Consider the following 21,563-nt stretch of genomic DNA (forward strand, 5'->3'; position numbering starts at 1 on the left):
CCCTTAAAGTGATGTCACAAGCTGTCAGCTGTTTTTGTTTTGCTGCAGTTCATTTTTGCCTCTTCTAGTTATGCTTCTGGAGTTCTGAAATAAAATATATATATATAGACCAAAAATAAGGGCGTTCTCGTACCGTATCTGTCTGGCTCCAGTAAACAAGAGAAGAAAGCAAGGGTCTGTAACGTAAGATCGCTAGTCATTGGTGGATCTCCAACTGGAAGTGATTTTGAAAGAAAGCCGAACCGATCCCAGGCCTCCGATCCGAGGCGGAGGTAGGGAGGGTGGGAGCTGGGAATCGGCATGGAGACAGGAGAGGGGGCTGCAGGTCCCGGCGGGGTGGCGGGGTTGATCTGCGCTTCCTTCAATCAAGACACCACGTAAGACTCAATTTCGCTAGTGCTGACACAGACTCAGCTGATTCTCATTAGTTTAGACTGCAGTTGCATAATACAGACAGTAGAATTCTGTATTTAATTACAGAGTACACATAACCGCGAGTGTGAAATTATTCTATAATGGCTAAGTGGTCAAAATCTATTGCTACAGTATGTCTTGTAGGGGAATTGGCTGATTCAATACATAAACCTGAAGAAAACTATTGTTACATAACCTGTTTTAAAGGATTAATAGTTCGGATTCCTAACGCACTGCCGCGTTGTTAGATTGATGTCTGAAAGTTAGAAGCAACGCAAATACAGTTTCGTTTACTCTGTATACAGTACGACATCGTCCCGAGGCTTGTCTGTCAGCGTTTTTGAAATAAGATGCATGCCAGGTTTCACGACTGCGCTTCGATCAGGGATTTCCGTACATGGGAGTTTTGTCACGTTATGCGTTTCCAAATATTAACTGATCATAGAAGTCTCATCGTATTCTCTGCACGGGAAATCAAACCTCTCTGCTGAGGCTTGATGGGGCTTTTTTCATCACACCCCACTAGAACTTTTTAAGTTCTGATGTGGGCTGATTTCACACCTTCCCAATAGTCCATACATCAGATCTTTGAGGAGAATGGGAACATTTGAGTATTTTCTATTGTTTTTTTTTTTTGCCTTTCCAAGGCACATTGTAAACTTCACCAGGGGAATCAGTGATTTATGAATGATTATTGAGTATTTAAGTATAAAAGTTTAGGTTTGACCTGCCTGACTAAGGGGCAGCTTCCTGGTTATATGATGAGGAAGCACATCCCCTTTCAGGGTGAGGAGTTAACCAAGGGGGAACTACAAAGAAGGAAATGAGGTGGAGGAGGGATACCTGAGGCAAAAAAAAAGAAGTGTTTCCATTAAAGATCTAAATCTAAATATAGCAAATTTTTGTAATGCTTATAATATGAAACAGTGGGGTGAAATTGGCTTGTTTGTCATTCTCTCTCCCCAACGTCAGTTTTTAAGTTCCAGTTATTGGATTCGCTTAATGTGTTACTAGCTTCTCAAAAAATGTCTTCCGTGAAAAAGGCTTTTTTGAGGAGATCCCTTCTACCTGAAGTTGATAAAACCGGGCAGGGGAGAATCTCAGTGCTGTGCTGGCTTCAGTAGGCACTGTGGTTTCAATAGTAGTACTTCTCTAGCACGTACATGGTTAGAGACAGAAAGTTTTAGAAGATCTTTAAAGAAAATACTGTATTTTCTTCTGGATCTGTTTTTTTTTACCATGAACATCGAGAATCTAAGAAGAAAAGACAAGAGGTTCCTGTAATAAAAAATAGGAGTAGTCAGTCATGAAAGGATTCAATAGCTATGAAGCTCAGGGCTTGGAGAAGTGGTCATTGACTGTTTGCACCCCTTCTGATCTAGATCGCTGGCTGTTGGGACCAAGGATGGCTACAAGCTCTTTTCTGTTACTGCCGTGGATGGTCTGGACCTTATTCATGAAAGCAGTAAGTACTTCTGCTTCTTTCACAAGTTGCAACCTTCCTCCCTCCCCTTCGATATCAGGTTGATCACACGTTTTTTTTTAACATATTTCCACACTGGCTTCAAGCGACAGGCAGCGTCAGTGTGCAGTATGGCGGCTGTTGATGAAGGAGGTCTCCCCTTCGAAGTGACATGTGGCCCAGCTGCAGAGTTCTTGCTCAAGGGAGTGTGGCTCTGCCACTGGAAGAGAGACACCCTCTAACTCGCAACACTGTTATGATAAGAGCACAGAAAAGCCTCTGTTCTTTGGATGCCGGCAGGTTCACAGCTGTACCAGTGATGTGCTCATTATCGATACAACACAAACTAATCATTTTATTTTACTTTTCCCTTCTGCCCTTAGCTCGAGAAAACTGAGACAAGGTCAGATCAACAGAAGTCTTTTTCATTAAGACACTATGCCCAAGCTGTTCATGGTGGGTGGGCTGTTGGTTTAGCTGGTGACAATATGCACCCTCACCTCTTGGTTCGGCTGCAGGTGTGAAACAGGCTGGGGAGGGAGATTCTTGTGGGCTTAATTCGTGTTGCACTTTCATTAGAAAATCTGTTTTTCTGTGGCTTTTATTGCTGTGGGTTGTACACTCTGCGGGTGTCTTTTACGTTATAGCAAACGCATGCTGCTCTGAGCTCAGAGGTTGATCTTGTGTTGTACATCTTACTTTGCAAGACGGTTTTCTTCTGCCTTCTATTTCTAATTAACTGGTGTGAGAGTGCTGAATTGTTCCGCATGTGTTTTACATTCATTTATGCTATCCACTCATGTTCATAAATATTTATGTGGAAAAAATAAATGTATAAATCAGATGTGCACAATTCCAGTGCTGGAGGGCCAGAAGATTCCAAGCTTACTTCCACCTGAGCCCTTAATTACTTAATTACTCATTATTATCCTCAACCGGACAGTTGAAGCCTTTCTTTGTTCTTGAGAAGCTGGAAACCTAAAAAACCTGCCCTTAAGGCCCGAAGTTGGGCACCGCTAATGTAAACTCTTATAGATTCTACGAAGATTTGTATTAAGAACATATGAAAGATCTGCCTGGCTCCTTTGATTGCACATACATAGCTGATTGACTCGAGGATATCATCTAGCTGTTTCCTGAAGGATCTGAGGAAATGGGCCTCCACAGGATGGTTGAATAGATGATTCAACAGCTCTGCATGTAAAGAACTATTGCATCCTCAATCCTAAATGCACATTGTTTTCCACTTGTGCCTTCGGTTCCTGCTTTCATTTCTGGTTGGGTCGGTGGGGTTTATGTCATGTACAGCATTGTTGCTTGGTAGTCAGACCTGGTAGGATAAGCAAGGCTGGCTCTGCTCAGTACTGGGATGGGAGATCAGGTTGCTGCTGTTAGTGGTGTAGGTGGAGCAGTAAGTGGTACTTTGTGCCCTGGGCTAGAACTTCCAGACCACTACCCCATTGCAGTGACTGAGGCCACTGTGGTGTATGAGGTACTATTCCCCAGATGACACTTTAAAATTATTTCTGAGTGCTTGATCATTAAAGATCTCCTGGTAATCTTCAAAAAGGGTGGGATGGCTAACTTCCTGGTTAAACTCCTCGTTGGCGTCCCCAATTCAATTGGTGAAATTAATTTTCAGTTCTCTGCCTGAGTAGTGGTGTGTAGTGGGACTGCTGGCATGTAATGGCTGCAGCACATCACCTACAGTACAGTAGATGGGTGCCATAGTTCACTGGTGGAAGCAGTGGGATCACTCCTACGTGTGAAGCATTTGGGGATTCTTTAGGCTTTAACAGTACTGTGCAAATGGAAGTAATTAAAACTGTTAATGCAGACAGTACAGTAGCCTGTATCGAACCAGAGTTGAAGTTTGTTTAAAATGAATTGTGTGAAGCTGTGGGTCGTGCCTATGTGGTGATGGTATGCAGTATTTGAGGCTGATGGCCTGTCGGTTGCCTCCCTGCTTAGCAGAAACCCCTGAGGTCTACATTGTGGAGCGCCTCTTCTCTAGCAGTCTGGTGGTGGTGGTCAGCCTGTCCATGCCTCGCCGTATGAACGTCTATCACTTCAAGAAAGGCACAGAGATCTGCAACTATAGCTACTCCAACAACATCCTGGCTGTGAGGCTGAACCGGCAGGTAGGATCTCCGGAGTCCGGAGTCGCTCTGTGCAGCATGCTATCTCTTAGCTGGTCTTGGTGCTCTACCATGGGTGAGACACACACCAGACATAAAGAGGCGATTGTGCTTCTTTTTTTTTGAGACAAGATATTTTATGTTTCTTCCCTAAACAAAAAGCAAAGCTACCCAATTCCAAAAATGATTACTGTTTTTACTGTTAATTATTTTCACATTTGAAGCTACCTACTGTACATATGATGGCCTGTCTGTTTGAATGATCAGATGCAACTACTTACTTGTGTGTCAAATGTGAATAGTAGATATGGGACATCACTGGCCTCTTAAGGGCTTCGTTCATTCTTAGACAGTTTCTACCATGTCCAAAGTCTAGGCATTGACAAGCTTATACTGCTTTAAATGTCCAAATTTAACTCAGTTCTTTCTCATTGCTGCAACTGAATTGTCATGCTGACATGACAGCTTTATTGACCTGCAGTTCCTTTTTCAAATGAATCTCCTGACTATCTGAAATACAGATGGCCCAGCCCTTAAGAGCAGATTTAACTTCAGTCCACAAATGGAATCATTTGAAACAAACAGCTGAAACAGATTCCAGTAAAGTAGATTCATTGCCTGGAAAAGATGAGCAATTCACCGCTGCAGCCGTTCCAGACCTTTAACTACTGAGTCAAAATGGAAGAAAACTTCAGCTCTAAGGGCCTGCTTATTTTGCACAGCACAGCTTGTACACACTAACAGAGAAATGTAAGTAAAACCTCTTGCATTACCTAGTACTGGTATTCAAATATCCAGATCAAGAATACAACAGTTTCATTTTCGAAAGTAAGGAAGTCCCCCTGAACCATTTCTTTTACCCAGTCCAACCCACCTGCAGAAACGTTTTCTAATTTATTTTTGTCCTAATTTAAGCCTATTTCTAATCCTGGTAGCATTAAAAATACATTTACTTAAACACGCAGTGCAGTACAGTCTCTTAAAAGCAGCAAGTGCACTTTATTTTAATAAAGAAAAAAGTAAAATACTAGAGTGACTCATTAGGCTAGAGCTCATCCTGGTTTCATTCATGTTAAGTGCACTAGAGATCACATGACTACCTCCAGGGTGGGAGGCAGGGGTTACCCACAACTTTGCTGGTCCTAAGAAGACAAATGGGGTTAAGTACCTCACTCAAGTTACATCAACAGTGTCTGCAGTGGGGAGAGAAACCAACTGCTTGTCAGTTATTAGTTTGAAGGCGCATACACTATGCTGTACTGTTCCTGCTTTTTCAAAAATCTATATTTTCTAATCTGTTACTTGACATCAAACTTAAAAACAGAATATTATTCAGAAAAACCCTGGACTTATCACTTGTTCCGGATCAAGTATTCATATTACATCGTGGCATTTATTATGGTTCCTGATTTAGTTAGTGGCCACTGCCAAGTGGTTTTTGGTAATATTTCTATGTTATCTTAAAGAAAAGCTATGAATCTGTTTTGGTGAAGATTGAGAATATGAACAGCGCACTTTGGCAGTACTGTGAATTGCATATAACTCTGCTCACTGCTGTAGCAGACTGTGAACATGAGGTCTTGGTTACGCACGTCTCTTCAATCTCCCTGCTTATTCCAAAGTCGGTAAGAGGAAAGTTGTGTCTGGACCTGTTGTGGAATCCATTAAAATTAGACTGAACATAGTGCACAATATTTCACTTTCCTGTGAACACCTGGTATGACCCAGAACTGCACATCTCCAGCAGGATTTTTTCACCAACTGAACTTGAACAAGAAAATGCGAATAATGGAAGTTTGAACTTTTTTTTCAGCCTTGAATCATCTGGAAGATATCTATTGTTCTGTCAGGAATTTATTACACCTCTGCCCCATCTGTAGTATATACTCCCCAGAGGTCTGTCAGATCCAAGTAGCCATTTACAGCAGGCATTTTCTCTGAATAACCAAATATCACAGGTCTCACAGGTCTCACAGCAGAGCTGGCACTTTGAGGGACACAGACGTGCAAATCCGAGCATTCTTTAAATTACTCCTGAGGCACACTTTCCTTAAGAGAGCCCATTACTTTTATTATATTGTTTCAGATTGTTGGGTGCTTGAACACTTTATTTTGGGTTCTTTTTGTAACAGAGGCTGATAGTTTGTCTGGAAGAATCCATTTACATTCACAACATAAAGGACATGAAGCTTCTGAAAACCCTCCTCAACACTCCTCCAAATCCAACAGGTATGTAACTGTACCCATGCTGCACTGCTACGGTCAAACAGAAAACAACATGAAGGCCGCTTGCTTGGTTGTAAGCAAATATCCCAACAAGCTTTGCCAGAACGCCCCCGCTGGACATTGTGAAAGTCATGATGTCAAACACAACCGCTAAACCATGAGAAGAAAGTAAAAACATTCTCAGGCATGCTCGAAGCAGAACACTTACCAGGGTTCAGTCTAAACAGGCATTCAAATACCACATTACAAAGAATTAAACCTTAATTGTCAAGCCACCTTTATCGAATCTGTAGCACCTTGGTATTTTGAAGTTGTATGTCAGAAGGTTGGGAATAAAAAATCTCTTACTTTTTGGTCATTTATTACATCAATCACTCCTGGTTTAAGAGTGAGACAACTTGGACGTGAGAATTATCTGTTAATGAAAAAAAAAGTTGCTCCCTTTCTCCCCCAGCTCAGCTTGTTATAGTGACATCAGTGACATTTAATACACTACATAGACACTGGGGCTCCAGTTCGGGGGCAGCAGGCCAAGCCTCCCTCTGCTTCAGCTTCAGAGTGCACCTGGGAAAAATGCGCATCATGATGTGATGCCCTCCCCTCCTGGCAGTGAGAGCCCTCTTCTTGTGTCCCCAGGTCTGTGCGCTCTCTCCACTAACCATTCCAACTCCTACCTGGCTTACCCTGGCAGTTCCACCATTGGAGAGATCATCGTGTACGATGCCAACAACCTGGTGAGTGTGGCTTACTAGGGTATAGAAATTCCGTGCAGCTGAGGCTTTCCTGGAAAATCCTTCAGATATAGTAGAAAAAGGAAATGGACCTTGCACTGTGCAAATGGTTTAAAGGAGAGCGGCTGAATTTGGTAATTAAGCATGGAGGTTTGCGTTGCAATATGCTGCGAGATTCATGACAAATGCCATAGTGCCCTTGCTCTTGTAAAACATAAAACTAACAACAGTATCATCCAAACAGAACTCAGGATTTGACACAGTTAAAAAGCCATATATGGAGTAATTCTGTGCAAAGACAGTGGGACCTGCGTACTGATGGCCTCTGGGGTTGTCAATCTGTCTCCACAGAGCACTGTGACCATGATTCCAGCCCATGATAGTCCCCTCGCTGCTGTGACCTTCAACTCCTCGGGCACCAAGCTGGGCAGTGCCTCAGAAAGGGTAAGGGAGGCCCTTGCCCCTTCCTTTCCTCTGTTCTTCCTCATCTTCAATCTTTCGGCCTTGTTCTGCTTTCTCGCTGGAGCACAACCATGTTTAGGCCTTTCTCCCATCTTTTTTTTTTTTGCATTTGCAGGCCCTGAGATTTGATTTAACAGAGAGCCTTTGGCTAATGGCTTCTCTCCTTTTGACCCTGATTTAAGAAGCAAAGTGCTGCTACTGCTTTACATTGAAGGAGGGATATATGGGACTTCATGAGCTATTTCCCCACACCCATTAAAACCCTGTCTCCTCCGTAAACCCCACGGTCAGTAAGTGCTCCCCAGCAGTATGCAGCAGCGTGCTCAGTGGCGGATCGTTAGCGTGTTAAGAAGCGTGTTGTAACTGCTGTGTTGCTGTCGCAGGGCACTGTGATCAGAGTCTTCACCATCCCCGAGGGACAAAAGCTGTTCGAGTTCCGTCGAGGGATGAAAAGGTCAGTGCACAAGAGATAAAAGGTGGACACACACTAGTTTAGACACACTCTCTGCAGATTGACTTGAATATGTGGTTCCAATAATAACAATAATAATAATTCTTACACTTACATAGACCTTTTCTGGCCACTCTACTGAAAGCGCTTTACAGGTAATGGAGACCCCTCCACCACCACCAATGTGTAGCCCCACCTGGATGATGTAATGGCAGCCATACTGCACCAGTACACTCCCCACGCACCAGCTATCATTGGGTCGAGAACAGAGTGATGAAGCCAGTTCATAGATGGGGATTTGGCCAGGGCACTGGCCGGGGTTAAAACCCTTACTGTTTTCGAGAAATACCCTGGGAAACGCTTATGCTAACAGCTAATATAATTTGCAGAGTTAAAAACAACCGTGGTGAGTGTTTCATTGTTTGGATTGATGTAGGATGTGGAAATCTGTTATTTAGTCTGCTCTAGTGGTTTGTTGTCTGCAGACATTTTTGAGCTTTTGAGCTTCAGAAGCTATTTCAGCCTGCAGCTCACAACTGGCAACCCGCTGAAGCTCAGCAGCTGTGAGCCTTGGCAGTACCTGGATGGGGGACCTCCTGGGAAAACCTAAGGTTGCTGCTGGAAGAGGTGTTAGTGGGACCCTGCACCCCTGTGGGTCCTAATGGAACAGCATAGTGACAGGGGACACTATACAGTAAAAAAAGGTGCCATCCTTCAGATGAGATGTAAAACTTCTGACTCTCTGTGGTCTTTAAAAATCCTAAGGCAAAAGTGTAGAGGTGTTACCCCAGTGTCCTGACTAAATTCCCCCCTAGCCATTACCGATCATGGCCGCCTAAAAATCCCCATCTATGAATTGGCTTCATTTCTGTGTTTCCATCCCCACTGATTGCTGGTGTGTGGTGAGCATACTGGTGCACTTTGGCTGCCATCTCATCATCCAGGAGGGGGCTACACATTGGTGGTGGAGAGGAGTCCCCATGGCTCTGTTGTTCTTTACTGTTATGATCCAGTATGACATGAAAGAGAAGCAGGAGAAGCCCAGCTGATCAGTAGTTGTTTCTGCAGGTACGTGAACATCAGCTCCCTATCCTTCAGCGCAGATGCCCAATTCCTGTGTGCTTCCAGCAACACTGAGACGGTGCACATTTTCAAACTGGAGCAGCACAGTCCCAGGTAGACACTTCCCTATTTTTTCTCTCTCTCTGCCTTGGCTTGTTTTTATTTATGAATGTATCCAAGCAAGGGTAATGTGTCCTTTACTGCACAATAAATCAGAATTATGTGCAAGAGATCATTTTGAATAAGACTAGGAGCGTTGCTTATATGCGTTGACATGGAGATGGTGTGTTTCATAGCCACAAGGGGGCAGGAATGAGTAGGCTTGGCGCAGTTCTTTCTGGGAAAACCCGGGAAACTGCCTCTTCCTGCTCAGTTTATTGTAAATACAATATTTGCAATAACTCTTTGCCTGTCGAGATCATCAAACCCAAGCCCAAACCCTGGGTGGCTGATCCCATCCTATAATTAATCAGTTAGCATGAAAAAGAACCCTGAACGGTACCTTTCAGAGTTTCTTTGAAACCTGCACACCATTTGCACAATGTAAAATAAAAAAATCTCCTCCACACAAAAATTGTTTTTTTTTTGCTTGAAGGTCTCAGTCATATGAGAAGCTACCCAGTCAGCTAATTGTAGCTGATACTCTGGCTTCTTTAAAAAAACAGATCCTCTGACCAATCTTCAACTAGAAATCAGATGGACCCCACAGTTCAAATGGCCACCTCGTTTTTGCACCCCGTCTTATCTTGTTATGAGTGAGGTGCCCTTGTTCCATGGTTTGCTGCTTCTCTCCTCGCTGACCTTCCCTGTCACTGGCCGCGTGTCATTTCAGCTGCGAGGAAGAGTCTCCCACCTGGTCTGCCTACGTGGGCAAGATGTTCTCAGCGGCCAGCAACTACCTCCCGGCGCAGGTGTCCGACATGATGAATCAAGACCGCGCCTTCGCCACTGTGCGGCTCAACATTTTTGGCCAGAAGAATGTCTGTGCCCTCGCCACGTGAGTCACCCCCCCCTCATCCAAGCTAGAACTCCACGCGCCCATGTCTGTGCCTGTACCTCCACCCCTGAATCAAGCACCCCACTCTTTATCCTCCATCTCTGGCCCAAATCCTTTGATGGTGTTTCCTGCCCTGCTTTCTTTGTGCTGCTTCCCAACAGCCGAGAGGACAGTTGGCTGTTGTGACCTTGACCCTTACTGTACTACCACATACACACACATGTCCAGTTTAGTGAATTTCAGTGACCTGTTCCGAAGTGTGTCAGCCAAACTCTGCTCCTTAGTCATCATACTGTAACATATACAGTATAGATCCCTCTATGCAACCTGTGTCATGTTGCATAGTTTTTAAACAGCTACATTACCGCCTCGTAATCAAGAAGCTATGCAAGGCTGGGCCTGGTCAGGACACAGTGCCTCATAACGCATGTTCTGTGCCCACGTTGCTTCTCCTTCTATCTGCTAATTTTTTTTCATTTTTGCATGAAACAAGGGGTCCCTTCACCCAAGGAAATAATGGCAGACCTGAGCGTGCCTATCCTGGCTTTTCTAATGAGATGGGAGCGAAATGCACCACATTAGAGCCTGCTACTCTCATCTGGAACCACACAGCAAGCTGCTGCCTTATCAGCCTTGTGACCTTATCTTATCAGTCATTTTGGAGGAAATTTCTTCATAACTTGTGGAACATTTAAGTCATGCCCGTTTGAGAAATGTTTGCTACTAGTTGGTTTCCTTTTTTTGGTTCCTCTGATTACTTGGCATTGCTGCTCACTTAACTGACGATGTAATCTGGTTTGGTCAAATGCTTTCCACAACACGTGTTACTTTCAGTCAAAGCCTGATTTGCTCTAAATGACCATGTAGCGGTTCCTAAAGGTGGCAGCTTCCTGTCTTGGGTTGAAGGTTGTAAAGGTCTTTCTGTGATTTTCAGGATCCAGAAGCTGCCACGCCTGTTGGTTGCCTCCTCTGACGGACACCTGTACATCTACAACCTAGACCCCCAGGACGGGGGTGAGTGCATGCTGGTGAAGAAACACAGGTAAAACTCGCCCGTCACCCTTAGGAAATGACGGCCACAGTGAAGAAGTCCACAGCTTTACCCAAGTCTACTGCCCTTGTAACATGCCTTTTAATGTCAGCACTGTGGTTTCCTGAAACTGGTGTTACACATCTCTAAGTACCACAGTGCTTAATTGCAATTTAAGCTGTTTTTGCTGCACTGTACCATGGTGAACTTGAATAAAGGAAAACAAGAAAAGTTACTGAAGAAAGCAGTCAGGAAAGCAAGCCTGAACCCCAGTTTGCTATTCACTCGTCACTTAACAAATCCTTTCCTTGAAAGAACAAAGCAGTAACTGCAGCTTTACCCCCCAGTTTTTTCCTCCAAGTCTGTGTAAGGATGTGTTAACTATTGCCCCCTTTTGTTTCTGCTTTCATGTATGTTTCTAACTGAATACTTGTAAGCTTACAGAGGAGGCGAAACTTCCTTAAATGGCTCCTCTACCCATCTATCCCTCTTATGTTCGAGCTTCTTTGCTTATCATTGGTTGCTTCTTTAGCTCAGTTTCATCAATGTCTGCCCTCCAGGCTGCTTGGCTCAGACCAGGACTGGGCAGAGTCTGAGGAGTCTGAGAGCAGAGTGGCACCTCCAGCCTGCCAGTCCTATGCTGCCACTGTCGCCATCCCCACTGCAGTGCCTTCCTCCACAGCCCTCACAGGTAAGCCTGGGATCGTTGACCTTTGACTCCTGCATCCCCACACGCAGTAGCAGGAGGGCAGTTTATAGCTACCGGTTGACAAACAAATGTTTTGTATTCTTCAGAAAGTTTTGATTTTTATGATCATGGGTAGATGTGCTTCCAACTATAATGAAAAAAGAAATCTGGAAACAGGCCGCAGTAGACTTCAACAGACTTCAATTTGCAACAAATTCAATCAGAAAGACAAATCTAAGGAGCCATGCAAGTGATTCAGCCAGTAAAGGCACTTTTCCAACTGCAGGCTGTGCTCTGGTGTCATGGGTTCGTGCCTGGGTTACGTCACTAGCTTGATCATGATTCACCTAACAGTGTTGTACAGTTGGCTAGATCCTGCCGAGAGTAGGGTGGAATTAGACTGGGCTCCCTCAGCAACACAGTACCCACAATGCTGTAGGGGTGCTTTTATTGCCTCTTCTCCAGTGGATGCACCTTTGCAGGGCTGTGTTGCCTATGCTGTGCTAAAAGACGAGTGGTTGGTAGGTGGACATCTTCATGGACTCCACCCACTCTCCCTCATTCTTTCCTGTGTGCAATTGCGGGTTCTAGCTCCTAGCGGAGACATGAAAAAAATAATTGGTGATTCCAAATTCAAAATTCTAAAAAGGGGGGAAAAACTAAATGAATAAAGGAGAAAAGGCAGCTATGTTTATGCAAGAATAACTGAACTGAACTGGGAATAAAGAGTTTCTATTCCACTTAACCTGAGTAAAGAAAACTTCTTAGTTATATAGTTATACAAAAAAACAGAGAAAGCCCTGGGAGTATTCAGTGTTTTGCCCGGTTTATGTATTGTAAAGTGATGATTAATGACTGAGGGGAATTGTTTGAATCCTGCCCCTAGCCTCAGGTGATTAAGCCGTGTTCCTCGCCCAGGTTACTCGGAGGATGGAGGCACGAAGAAAGGAGAGCTGATCCCGGAGCATGAGTTTGCCGCTGGCCCGGTGTGCCTGGATGATGAGAATGAGTTTCCTCCTGTGAGCATTCTGAATAACTAACCCTGCCTGTGTCCACCAGCCTGCTGAACACTGCCTCCCCTCTCAGAGCCCCATTGCCCTGAGGCTCTCCATACCCCAAGCTACAGCTGGGCGGGAGAGGACCTACATACCCAGACTGCTTCTGTCCCTGGCCTTTGTAGTTACACCCCTCCCCTCTTGCCCGCACAGCACAGACTGGAACAGAAAACCAGCGCTGTTCCTCAGCTTCCTTTGTACAATGTACCCTTAGGTGAAATGTACAGTACTGAGCTCCTACTGACCTCTTTGTTTTCTCTATATTTTTTATACTATAGCCCAAAAATACTATTTTATATTTGAGGATGGTTAACTGACTCTACTAATCACAGACTTGATTTGCATTAGAGTTAAGAAATGAAGAGGTACAGGACGGAGGAAGCCAATGGCTGCAGTGCCATTGTCTACAGTGCTGTCCATCAGCAGTGTTTGTATACAGGGAATTGTGCTCGTGTTGGTACTGTATATGTTACATTATTAATCTCTGCGGCAGGACATTTCAAGGCTGCACAATGTACCATAGCATAGGTGAACAAACCTTTTTTTAGGTGATGAAAATGCACATCATAAAAGTAGAGTGATTAACATTTTTACTTTTTCAAGCATACTACATGAAAAAGGCATTATATGTATAGGAATAACTAAAGGGATTATTTGGGCTTGATTAATACTTGCTTTTGTAGTTTAGTTTATTAGTCAGGCAGCTAATCTAGCTAACATTTCCCACAGGGTGAAGGCGAACGGCAGTAAGTTAGGAGCTGAGGTCACAGCAAGGACAATCCGTTAGCCTTTTCTTTGACTTTTTCAAGCAAAACGCCAAAGGCTATAGAAAAGACCAAGCTCAGGGCTTCAGAGTCGCTCCACCAGGAAAGCCGTTCATGAGTGCTGGCACTCCTCCTCTTCAGTGGGCATGTTAAAAACTATTGGAGAGTCAAAAACAGGCCATGCACACCTGTCATTTGTATTCAGCTAGAAAGCAGATTAAGCAGTTCTTATGGCATGCACAGTGAGTTGTGTTATCGGGAAGTTGCAGGTCTGAATCCTTGTGCACTAAGAGCCTAGGATAGGGACAGGATTAGAAGAGATGAACTGGACAGTGCACTTCCTGATCCTGAGAACTGAAACCTTCTCAAGCATTATTACCTGTCAGGAACCGAGACAGGTCAGTACATAACTCCTTATCCTGAGCACCATCTCTCAGGTGAACCCCTTCCACTGAAAGGCTTCATAAGCTTGCAGGAAGCAGCTGACTGGAATCTGGACTGGAGAACAACGGTCATTTTGGCTCATTAGTTGTTAAACATGTCATTTATACTTCCTGAATCAGTGAAAAAATACTGGAATTTAAACAGTTCTCCTCGTCTAAGGGAGGATATTTTTTATTTATGTGCATCTCGTGCTTGTGTGATGGTACCAAGTCCGAAATATTCACTACATCTGCTTCACATGTCAAGACACCACATTTTCATCCTTTTTTTAAAAAAGAGTTTAAAAAATTTGGTTCAATTAAAATTTTTACAGTGCAGTGTTTAAATTAGGATCTCATAGATTGCAAGGAGGTATTGCATGATCATATCACAATCACCCAGTATATATGAAACGTTTTTTTAAATATTGAGTTCAATATTGATTTGGAAGTTTTACTTAGTTGTAAAAGATATCCCATTTGTAAAGTCCTTTGGTATACTGACATGTTACTGTGGGCACTTATAAAAAAATATTTTTTAAAAAATGTACAGTACTTAGTTGATCTAAGTAACAGTAAACATTCAGGAGGAAAGGAAAAAACGCCATGCTCATCTTGTCTGTCTCTGTGGAACTTATCTTCCATACCAACCAAATAATACAGAAAGGGAAATTCCACATTTTCTCTGGTGGAATTCAAAGGTCAGTAAAACCAATGTGTTCAGGAAAACATTTCATGAACTAAATGTGAACATTAATTTGTTTTTTTGTTTTCATCCTTTGGTTTGTTTGTCTGTGACCATGAGAAACGTCCGACCACTTTTCAAGTTAAATTTGTCATCATTCTTATTGCACCTCTTGGATGAAGTTCTGTAATACTTAGCCTATTGTCTTATTTTCTTGGCAAAGCCACTAGAAGGCGCTGCGGTATACACTCAATTTACTCACAAGATGAAGAATGGATTCCTATATATATTAATCTTAGAGACTGCTTTTAATTAATCTCTTCCCCTATTTTCACAGAAACCTCATGAGAGAACTATAAACTGCAACTAGATGATTAAAACAAGCATTAAAAAAGGGTTTATGTACTTCAAAAGTGGTGGTTGTAATAAAAAAGCACCCTATTAAAAATATTCCAGCCATTTTACATGGATTTTGGTACAAATATTTAAGACTTTAAAGACTGGGCCTGAGAGATGAGGGACATAAATAATGCTTCTTTAAACTTGTGGGGTTTTTGTAGAACTACCAACCCATATCTGTTATTAGAGCAAAGACAGATGTTTTAATTTTTTCCATAGGAAAGTCCTGCTATCCTCATTGAACACTCACAAGGCTGATAACTTGGCCTTTAGGGGGTTTTGAGTCAATAGAAAGACTAGTGGCCCCTACCACAAATTCAGTCATAAATGTGACACACTGCACAGATGTAAAAAGAGATGTGGTTTAGCATAGACACTGAAATAAGAAGAAAAGGGTTCACTAATTCTTATTTTATGAGACACCTGCATCAGATTTCATCAGAGGAAGTTGTTGGTTAGTGAACTTCATTAACGCTCATGTTCAGTTAATCAATCTGATTTTGCATGAAATGAAAGTCATTTCTTGAATGCTTGTAACATATGTATCATACTTATAATAAAAATAATATATTTTTCATTTACCTGCAGAAGAGGCAGGTACGTTAGAATCCTTCGGAAGAATGTCCATCAATAAGATGGTATTAAAGGGTCTTTTCAGTGAAAGAGCAGCACTCATGCATGGGACAGGGATAATATCTCTTGTCATTCCATAACAGACTGTGCTCAGACAATGTGTACTGAAACCAAAGCTTCTAGGCAACACACTGTTGCTTGGCTTTACATCCGAGCTGGAAGAAGTCAAGGTTACACTCCTCATGTTTACAACAAAGGGGGGATGGAAATCTGCTGCTGTCCTACTTTCGACTGGACTCAAACTGTGTGCTAGCCCAAGGCCTCTCAGTGTTTATAACATCTCTGTATAACCCTAAAACTGGCGGTTTAAATTCATCCGTATTCCAAGAGGAAGACATTTTTGAAATAAGTAAAACTTGTGTAATCTCTGTTAAAAACTATCCAGCTGCTGGAATAGTGATGTTTTACTCCTGACTCATACTGTCTCTCCCGTCTGTGTACATAGAGCGCTGTCAGCATTTGTGGCTGGAAATATCTGCGTAAAGGACTTCACAAAATCTAAACCAGACTTTACAATGGGAATCTATATCACCCTTCCTTACAGAGAATTAACTTCAATGAGACATACACTAGGATTTTTGTATCTTCATTTTTGTCTTTTTAACCCCTCACTATCAGCCATTATGTTCATTTATGAGAGTGGTTATTAGTGTTTTATTTATTATTTAGGGTCTTATTAAGAAGCCTGTCCTGGATTGCAATATCCAGGGATTAAGACTCTATGTGAAAAAATAAATTCTAGTCTCTCAGGCAACAGCTCGGTGAAGTCTCTATCAAGGAGAAAAAGGCACTAATTCTCCTTGAGCAAGTGAGCACACCCACTGTGCAAACAGGCAAAATCAGAGTGGGTAGGATTTCACTACTGTGCACTAATCTGTTTATAACACACCCTCGTGTTGGGGCTGCAGGAACAATAAAGCTCTGTTTTGGTTTTGGTAGATAAATTCGTGCCGTGACGGGACTCGGGCTGGCAAAGCGAGATGGACGTGAGATTAGAGGACATTTGACACCGGACAGAAGGCTAAACCTGAAGCCAGAAGATTGGCTATGCATGAGCCAGGGGAAAAAAAAGCAAATTTGCAGGGTGCTACATTTAAAAAAAAAAAAAAAGAAAATAGAGAAAAATAGTATCTTTTAAGACCAGACCTGGGTCTTTTAGCTCAACTCCAGACGGGTGTGTTATATGAATTAGGTGCATGACTGAACTGAATTATAACCATGTGTTAAGAGTTACTTGACCAATATGTTTATAATTAGATAGTATTGATATTGTAATAGTATTTAATCAAAAGAATAAGGAATTAAACTTCTGTTTTTGCTCTGTATGTGTTTTTTAGCCTGTTTTGGTTACATTTCCATATGTCCCATTGTACACCACGCTGGTGGATTGTTTTGTACATGTCTACAATGTTATTTGTAACTGTGCAAAAGTGTTTTGCAAGGACGTTGCACAAAACCAAAAAACGTGGAGCTCAAAATAGAAATAAAATGATGCAAATCCTTTGTTCGCCGTGATTGAGTTTTGTCTTGTTCCCTATTTGAACTACTTTGAAGATGAAAAATGCTAATCGATACCAAGACCTGAATGAACTGTGATAAGTTCCTGGGGCGCGATCTGCATGGAGTTTGTATTTTCTCCTGTTTGTGGGGGTTTCCTCCGACAGTTCAAAGACAAATGGGTTGGTTAATTGGCTTCTGTAAAATCGGTCCTGGTTTGTGTCTGTCAATACTGGTCCCAGACAGATGGGGTCAGCTTTACCAAGGTGTTTGTGCTACAATAGAGTATGATGTTAATCTATACTGGGTGCATTATAAAACAAAGTATTAGCTCCTACAATCAATAAGTCCATTTGACTGTTTCATGTGATTTGATTTTCACAAATAACATGGACAATTACTTGGACAAAATTCCTGATATTTGAATATGAATCCATCGTGACCTACAGTATACAGGAAAAGAACATACAGAACCTGAAAAACGTGCCTAGCACCAAAAGCAAAAGAGTTTCTGTCCTAGGAGCTATGTATTTCACAACATGTGTAATTGTAGGCATATGCTTTTCAGAGGCGTGTTCGTGTGAACAGGGTGTTCTCATCAGATAACATGGCTCTTGAAATGGGCTTGGGTTTCCTGTTCAGCCCTGATGTCTTAACGTGAACTGGCTCAGCCAGAGCAGGACCAGCAAAGATAACAGCTCCTTCATGAATGTGTAGCTTTTGATTAGCTTGTTGACATCAGTTGTTTACACTGAGTCTTCCTGACACAGGGGTTGTTATTTAGAAACAAACACCCATCTCAGTTCTCGTCCTATAAACTATAAACGACACATTATTTCCACCTAAAAACTGCCCCATAGTACTGGGTGTGGAGAAGCAGGGGTCAAAAGGGATACTGGGCTAACCTTAAAAGGAAAAGAAAACACAGTCATTCACAAGATATACAGAACACTTTTTCAGTTCTTTCATTTTTAGATTATTCAGATGGATTTAATACTAGGGGATGATGTAAAAAGTGGTCTTCATTCATACTAGACTTCTTTTGTGTGACCATGGAAGCTTACATCATGTTATGATTCGCAAATGCAAATACAGACAAAAGTTATTTTTTTCCTTAGGTCAAAATCTGACATTCTATTAAGCACTCAATACTTAACTAGGGGACAGTGGTCTTGAGTGTCCTTCTCATATATTTTAATGTTAAACAGACATTTTTCCCTCCATGTCTTTTTTTAAAGTTACCAGTTAAATTCAGATTTAATTAACAGGTGGTTTACATTGACTCTACAAGTGTTCTTTGGTCCACATTTTAGTCTAGTACACAAATAAATGTAACAAGACAATTTGCATGCTATGCACAGTTCCCATATAAATGTATGCTGCAGATTATTTTCTCCTGAACGTGGTAGGGCATGAATTGTTAGCTGATGCATAGCTACAGATAAAAATAATATGCTTAATACAAACAAAAGGGGTAACGTTCAATTCTTTCATAGTAGATAGGAGAGTCTCACTGAACACATTCAAGGCAAAAATGGACCACAACAGGCAAGAATCATGTTGGACATAAGAGACGTGGATCTTAAACAATATTTGGGAATTCTGTTTCTCCCCTTTTTCACTTAATATCTGGTATGCAATCAAAGGAATTTTGTTAAATCAATATCTCTTTTATCAAGTCTATCAAAGACTAGTAGTGCCATCCATTACCCATCATTTTCTTGTAAACCTGGCATTTCATGGGTGTCCTACAGAGAGGTACCATTCTGAACTATAGGGTGTGGTGAGCTCATGTAAAATTGCATCATTGCTGGCAAGTTTTTGAGAAACATGAGGCCGCTGAGATCAACTTGATTGCTATGTTCATGCGGTTACGTTTTTGACTAGCTCATTGAAAATGAAGGCTTTCAAGGCCCATTTTTCTCATTCGGAGCTCAATATTTTGTAAAGTTCTAAAAAATGAGGCTTTGCCAAGACTTTCCATAGTCTTGCCATGTCGTTTGCTGTGGGACAATGCTGGCATTCAGCCCCATGAGTCCAATACTGCCGGCAAGTCACTTTTGTTTGTTCAGCGAAGGCTACATAATTATCTTCCTTTCCAGTTGCCTTTTTAACACTGTTCCACTGAAACAACCAACATGAGTTCTTTTGTAGTCACTCAGTTCTACCTGTTTCTTATACTGGAGAAATCAATTCGTTCCATGTCACCTACAGTATTTGTCCTTAAAAGTTACTAACTCGGAGACAATGGAGCATTAAGCTTAATGACCACTAGTTTTCCCAAGCACTTACTCTTCTAGTTAATTCTTGCACCAGCCGTGTCAAGAGTGCATTCAAACACGCTGTGAATGCCCCTCTTCTGTCAAGGTGCAGGCAGTATCCAAGATTCAACCTCTCTCATCTAGGCTCCACTCTTGCCTGCAAGAGAAAAGCACACTACTACATTGACAAATAATGCACAGGTACCACACACCCACCACCCAGCACCTGTGATGCACCTCAGTACAGTGCAAGGCTGTAATTTTTTCAGGTACCCTTAACTAACTGAGCCTCACATGCCTATAAAGCAGCACAATTCATTATTAATGAATCACAAATCTATCACAAAGCCACCACTGCCTACGTTACACATTGCACACTTTAACTAAAACAATAATTGTTAATGTGTGGTTTGTTTTGCTTTTGTATATCAAACGCTTTTTTAAAGAATCCTATGACAAAGGTTTGCGAAATCGTAGCCTTAATTTGATCAGCCTAGGTCCCCTCCATAGTTTAACCATCCCAGAACACCTCTGCTTTGTCTGTTTCTTTCACAGAACTCTGTATTCCAGATCTTTTTTTAACACAATGTCAGGTCAGGTTAATGTTCAGGTTTTCTCTGAATGTGTTTTGTTAATGAGCGCTCACTTAGAAACAAGCAAAGTCCAGTTTACTTAATTATTGGTTCTTCCTAAAGTTATGACACATTGCTTATTTTGTTTCACATGAATTTCACTAAGTGCTGTGAAAAAGGAGCCATCTTCCCTATCAACACAAAACACCCAGGGCCTATCAAATTATGTCAAGGACTTCTCAAACCCCTGAACTATGCAGCCTTGAAACTAAAATACAATCTGGGAGTAAACAACAGTTAATTCAAATTTGTATGTGGACAGACTCAAGAGGTTCAAAACACTCAAGTAATATAACAATATAATCTTTTTTACAGTTTTCTACTATTATTTCAAATGCCAAAGCAGAACGTCTCATCAACATGGCTTATGCATTTGTGCAAATATTGTACAAGACGATATTTTCTACTCAATATTTACTAGAATAATTAACAAAACTTGTAAATTAAAAAGGTTTGTTACAGGTACAAGCTGTCATTTGTAGTCCTGTTTTATTTTTCATTGGGTTCTTCCCTTGAAAACAGCGATGTGTAGATACACTTGTGCTTTTAAAAGCACTTTTATAAGACAGAAATACAATACAGAGGACATTTTATTTTTTTTCTGTGGAGCCTTTTGCAGAAATGTTTCCTACAATAAGCGACCTGTAAAAGATTCAGGTAGCTGCTTGTCTTGCAGAAAGAGGATTTAAACGTTTTCAACCTGTGTTATATTTATACGTAAACTGCTTCTTTCAAGACTTCTTAGTTTGAATAAATTGCCTTCACTTTCATATTTATACTGCTCCACAACAGCCCAAGAAGTTAATACACTGAAGACTTATTTTTAATAATTAACAAGGCCTATGTCCACAACGGGAATCTGGAAACAAAGTCCAAGTCCTGATGATCTAACAGATCTAATACGTCACCACGTCGACACCTTTTTTTCATATCGTGTGACAGATTTATGGTATTTCTGTTACCAGACTTCATTTTGCTGCAATTTTGGCTGACTTAAAATGGAGTATTTCTTCGTTGGTCTGGTCAGAGCATGACTCTTGGGAAAATGTCAGCTAAGACTTGAACTCCTTCCCAAATCTTGCTTACTCTAGGATCACATACTCCACCATACTGTGCATGGAACTGGATACACTACCTATTTCCTGATTCTATGTTAAATAATTTCTTCTGAGATTATTTGATTATCTGATATTAATGCTCCCTTGTAACTAATCTAACTACACCTGAGAGCTCAAACTCTATGGGATACTCTAAATGTTTCCTCTTGGACTCCGTGCTCAGGCATTCATATACTGCTGCAACTTGGCATACCATGGCTTTATCAGTAGGAAGCCCTCTCCCTGAGACATGTCCTACTGTTACTCAAATTTAAGCCTGAAACTCCTTCCAGGAAACTTCTCAGCTACTGTACCTCCTGAGATCAGGGCTTTAGCTTCCTTGGTCACTGATTTAAGGAAAATTCCTTTTTAACCACCTCACGCTTCACAAGGGCTTATCCACTGCAGAATCCCTTTACTCTTAGCTCATAGATTCAGAGTTTTGGGGGTACTGACA

General features: G+C 41.8%; 1 protein-coding gene across 6 annotated transcripts in view; it reads left to right on the plus strand.

Annotated features, from left to right (window-relative positions):
- Positions 1-21,563, plus strand: part of wipi1 (WD repeat domain, phosphoinositide interacting 1) — a 25,618-nt gene continuing 4,055 nt past the window's right edge. The window contains exons 1-14 of one of the 6 annotated variants that reach the window (XM_088599725.1): positions 362-377; positions 1,797-1,879; positions 2,260-2,279; positions 3,851-4,017; positions 6,147-6,243; positions 6,877-6,974; positions 7,323-7,415; positions 7,817-7,887; positions 8,953-9,060; positions 9,779-9,943; positions 10,878-10,985; positions 11,534-11,664; positions 12,580-12,680; positions 16,559-17,122. In XM_088599725.1, coding sequence (XP_088455851.1) covers positions 3,919-4,017; positions 6,147-6,243; positions 6,877-6,974; positions 7,323-7,415; positions 7,817-7,887; positions 8,953-9,060; positions 9,779-9,943; positions 10,878-10,985; positions 11,534-11,664; positions 12,580-12,680; positions 16,559-16,609 — 1,122 coding nt within the window. In that variant the 5' untranslated portion in view covers positions 362-377; positions 1,797-1,879; positions 2,260-2,279; positions 3,851-3,918 and the 3' untranslated portion in view covers positions 16,610-17,122. Of the gene's footprint in view, positions 378-1,796; positions 1,880-2,259; positions 2,280-3,847; positions 4,018-6,146; positions 6,244-6,876; positions 6,975-7,322; positions 7,416-7,816; positions 7,888-8,952; positions 9,061-9,778; positions 9,944-10,877; positions 10,986-11,533; positions 11,665-12,579; positions 15,038-16,558; positions 17,123-21,563 lie in introns of those variants that run through there. The other 5 variants (XR_015925393.1, XM_088599721.1, XM_088599722.1 and 2 more) reach the window with 5 other exon arrangements.

Source organism: Lepisosteus platostomus, chromosome 11 (genome assembly GCF_059453375.1).
Source record: "Lepisosteus platostomus isolate fLepPlt1 chromosome 11, fLepPlt1.hap1, whole genome shotgun sequence".
NCBI classification, from domain to species: Eukaryota; Metazoa; Chordata; class Actinopteri; order Semionotiformes; family Lepisosteidae; genus Lepisosteus; species Lepisosteus platostomus.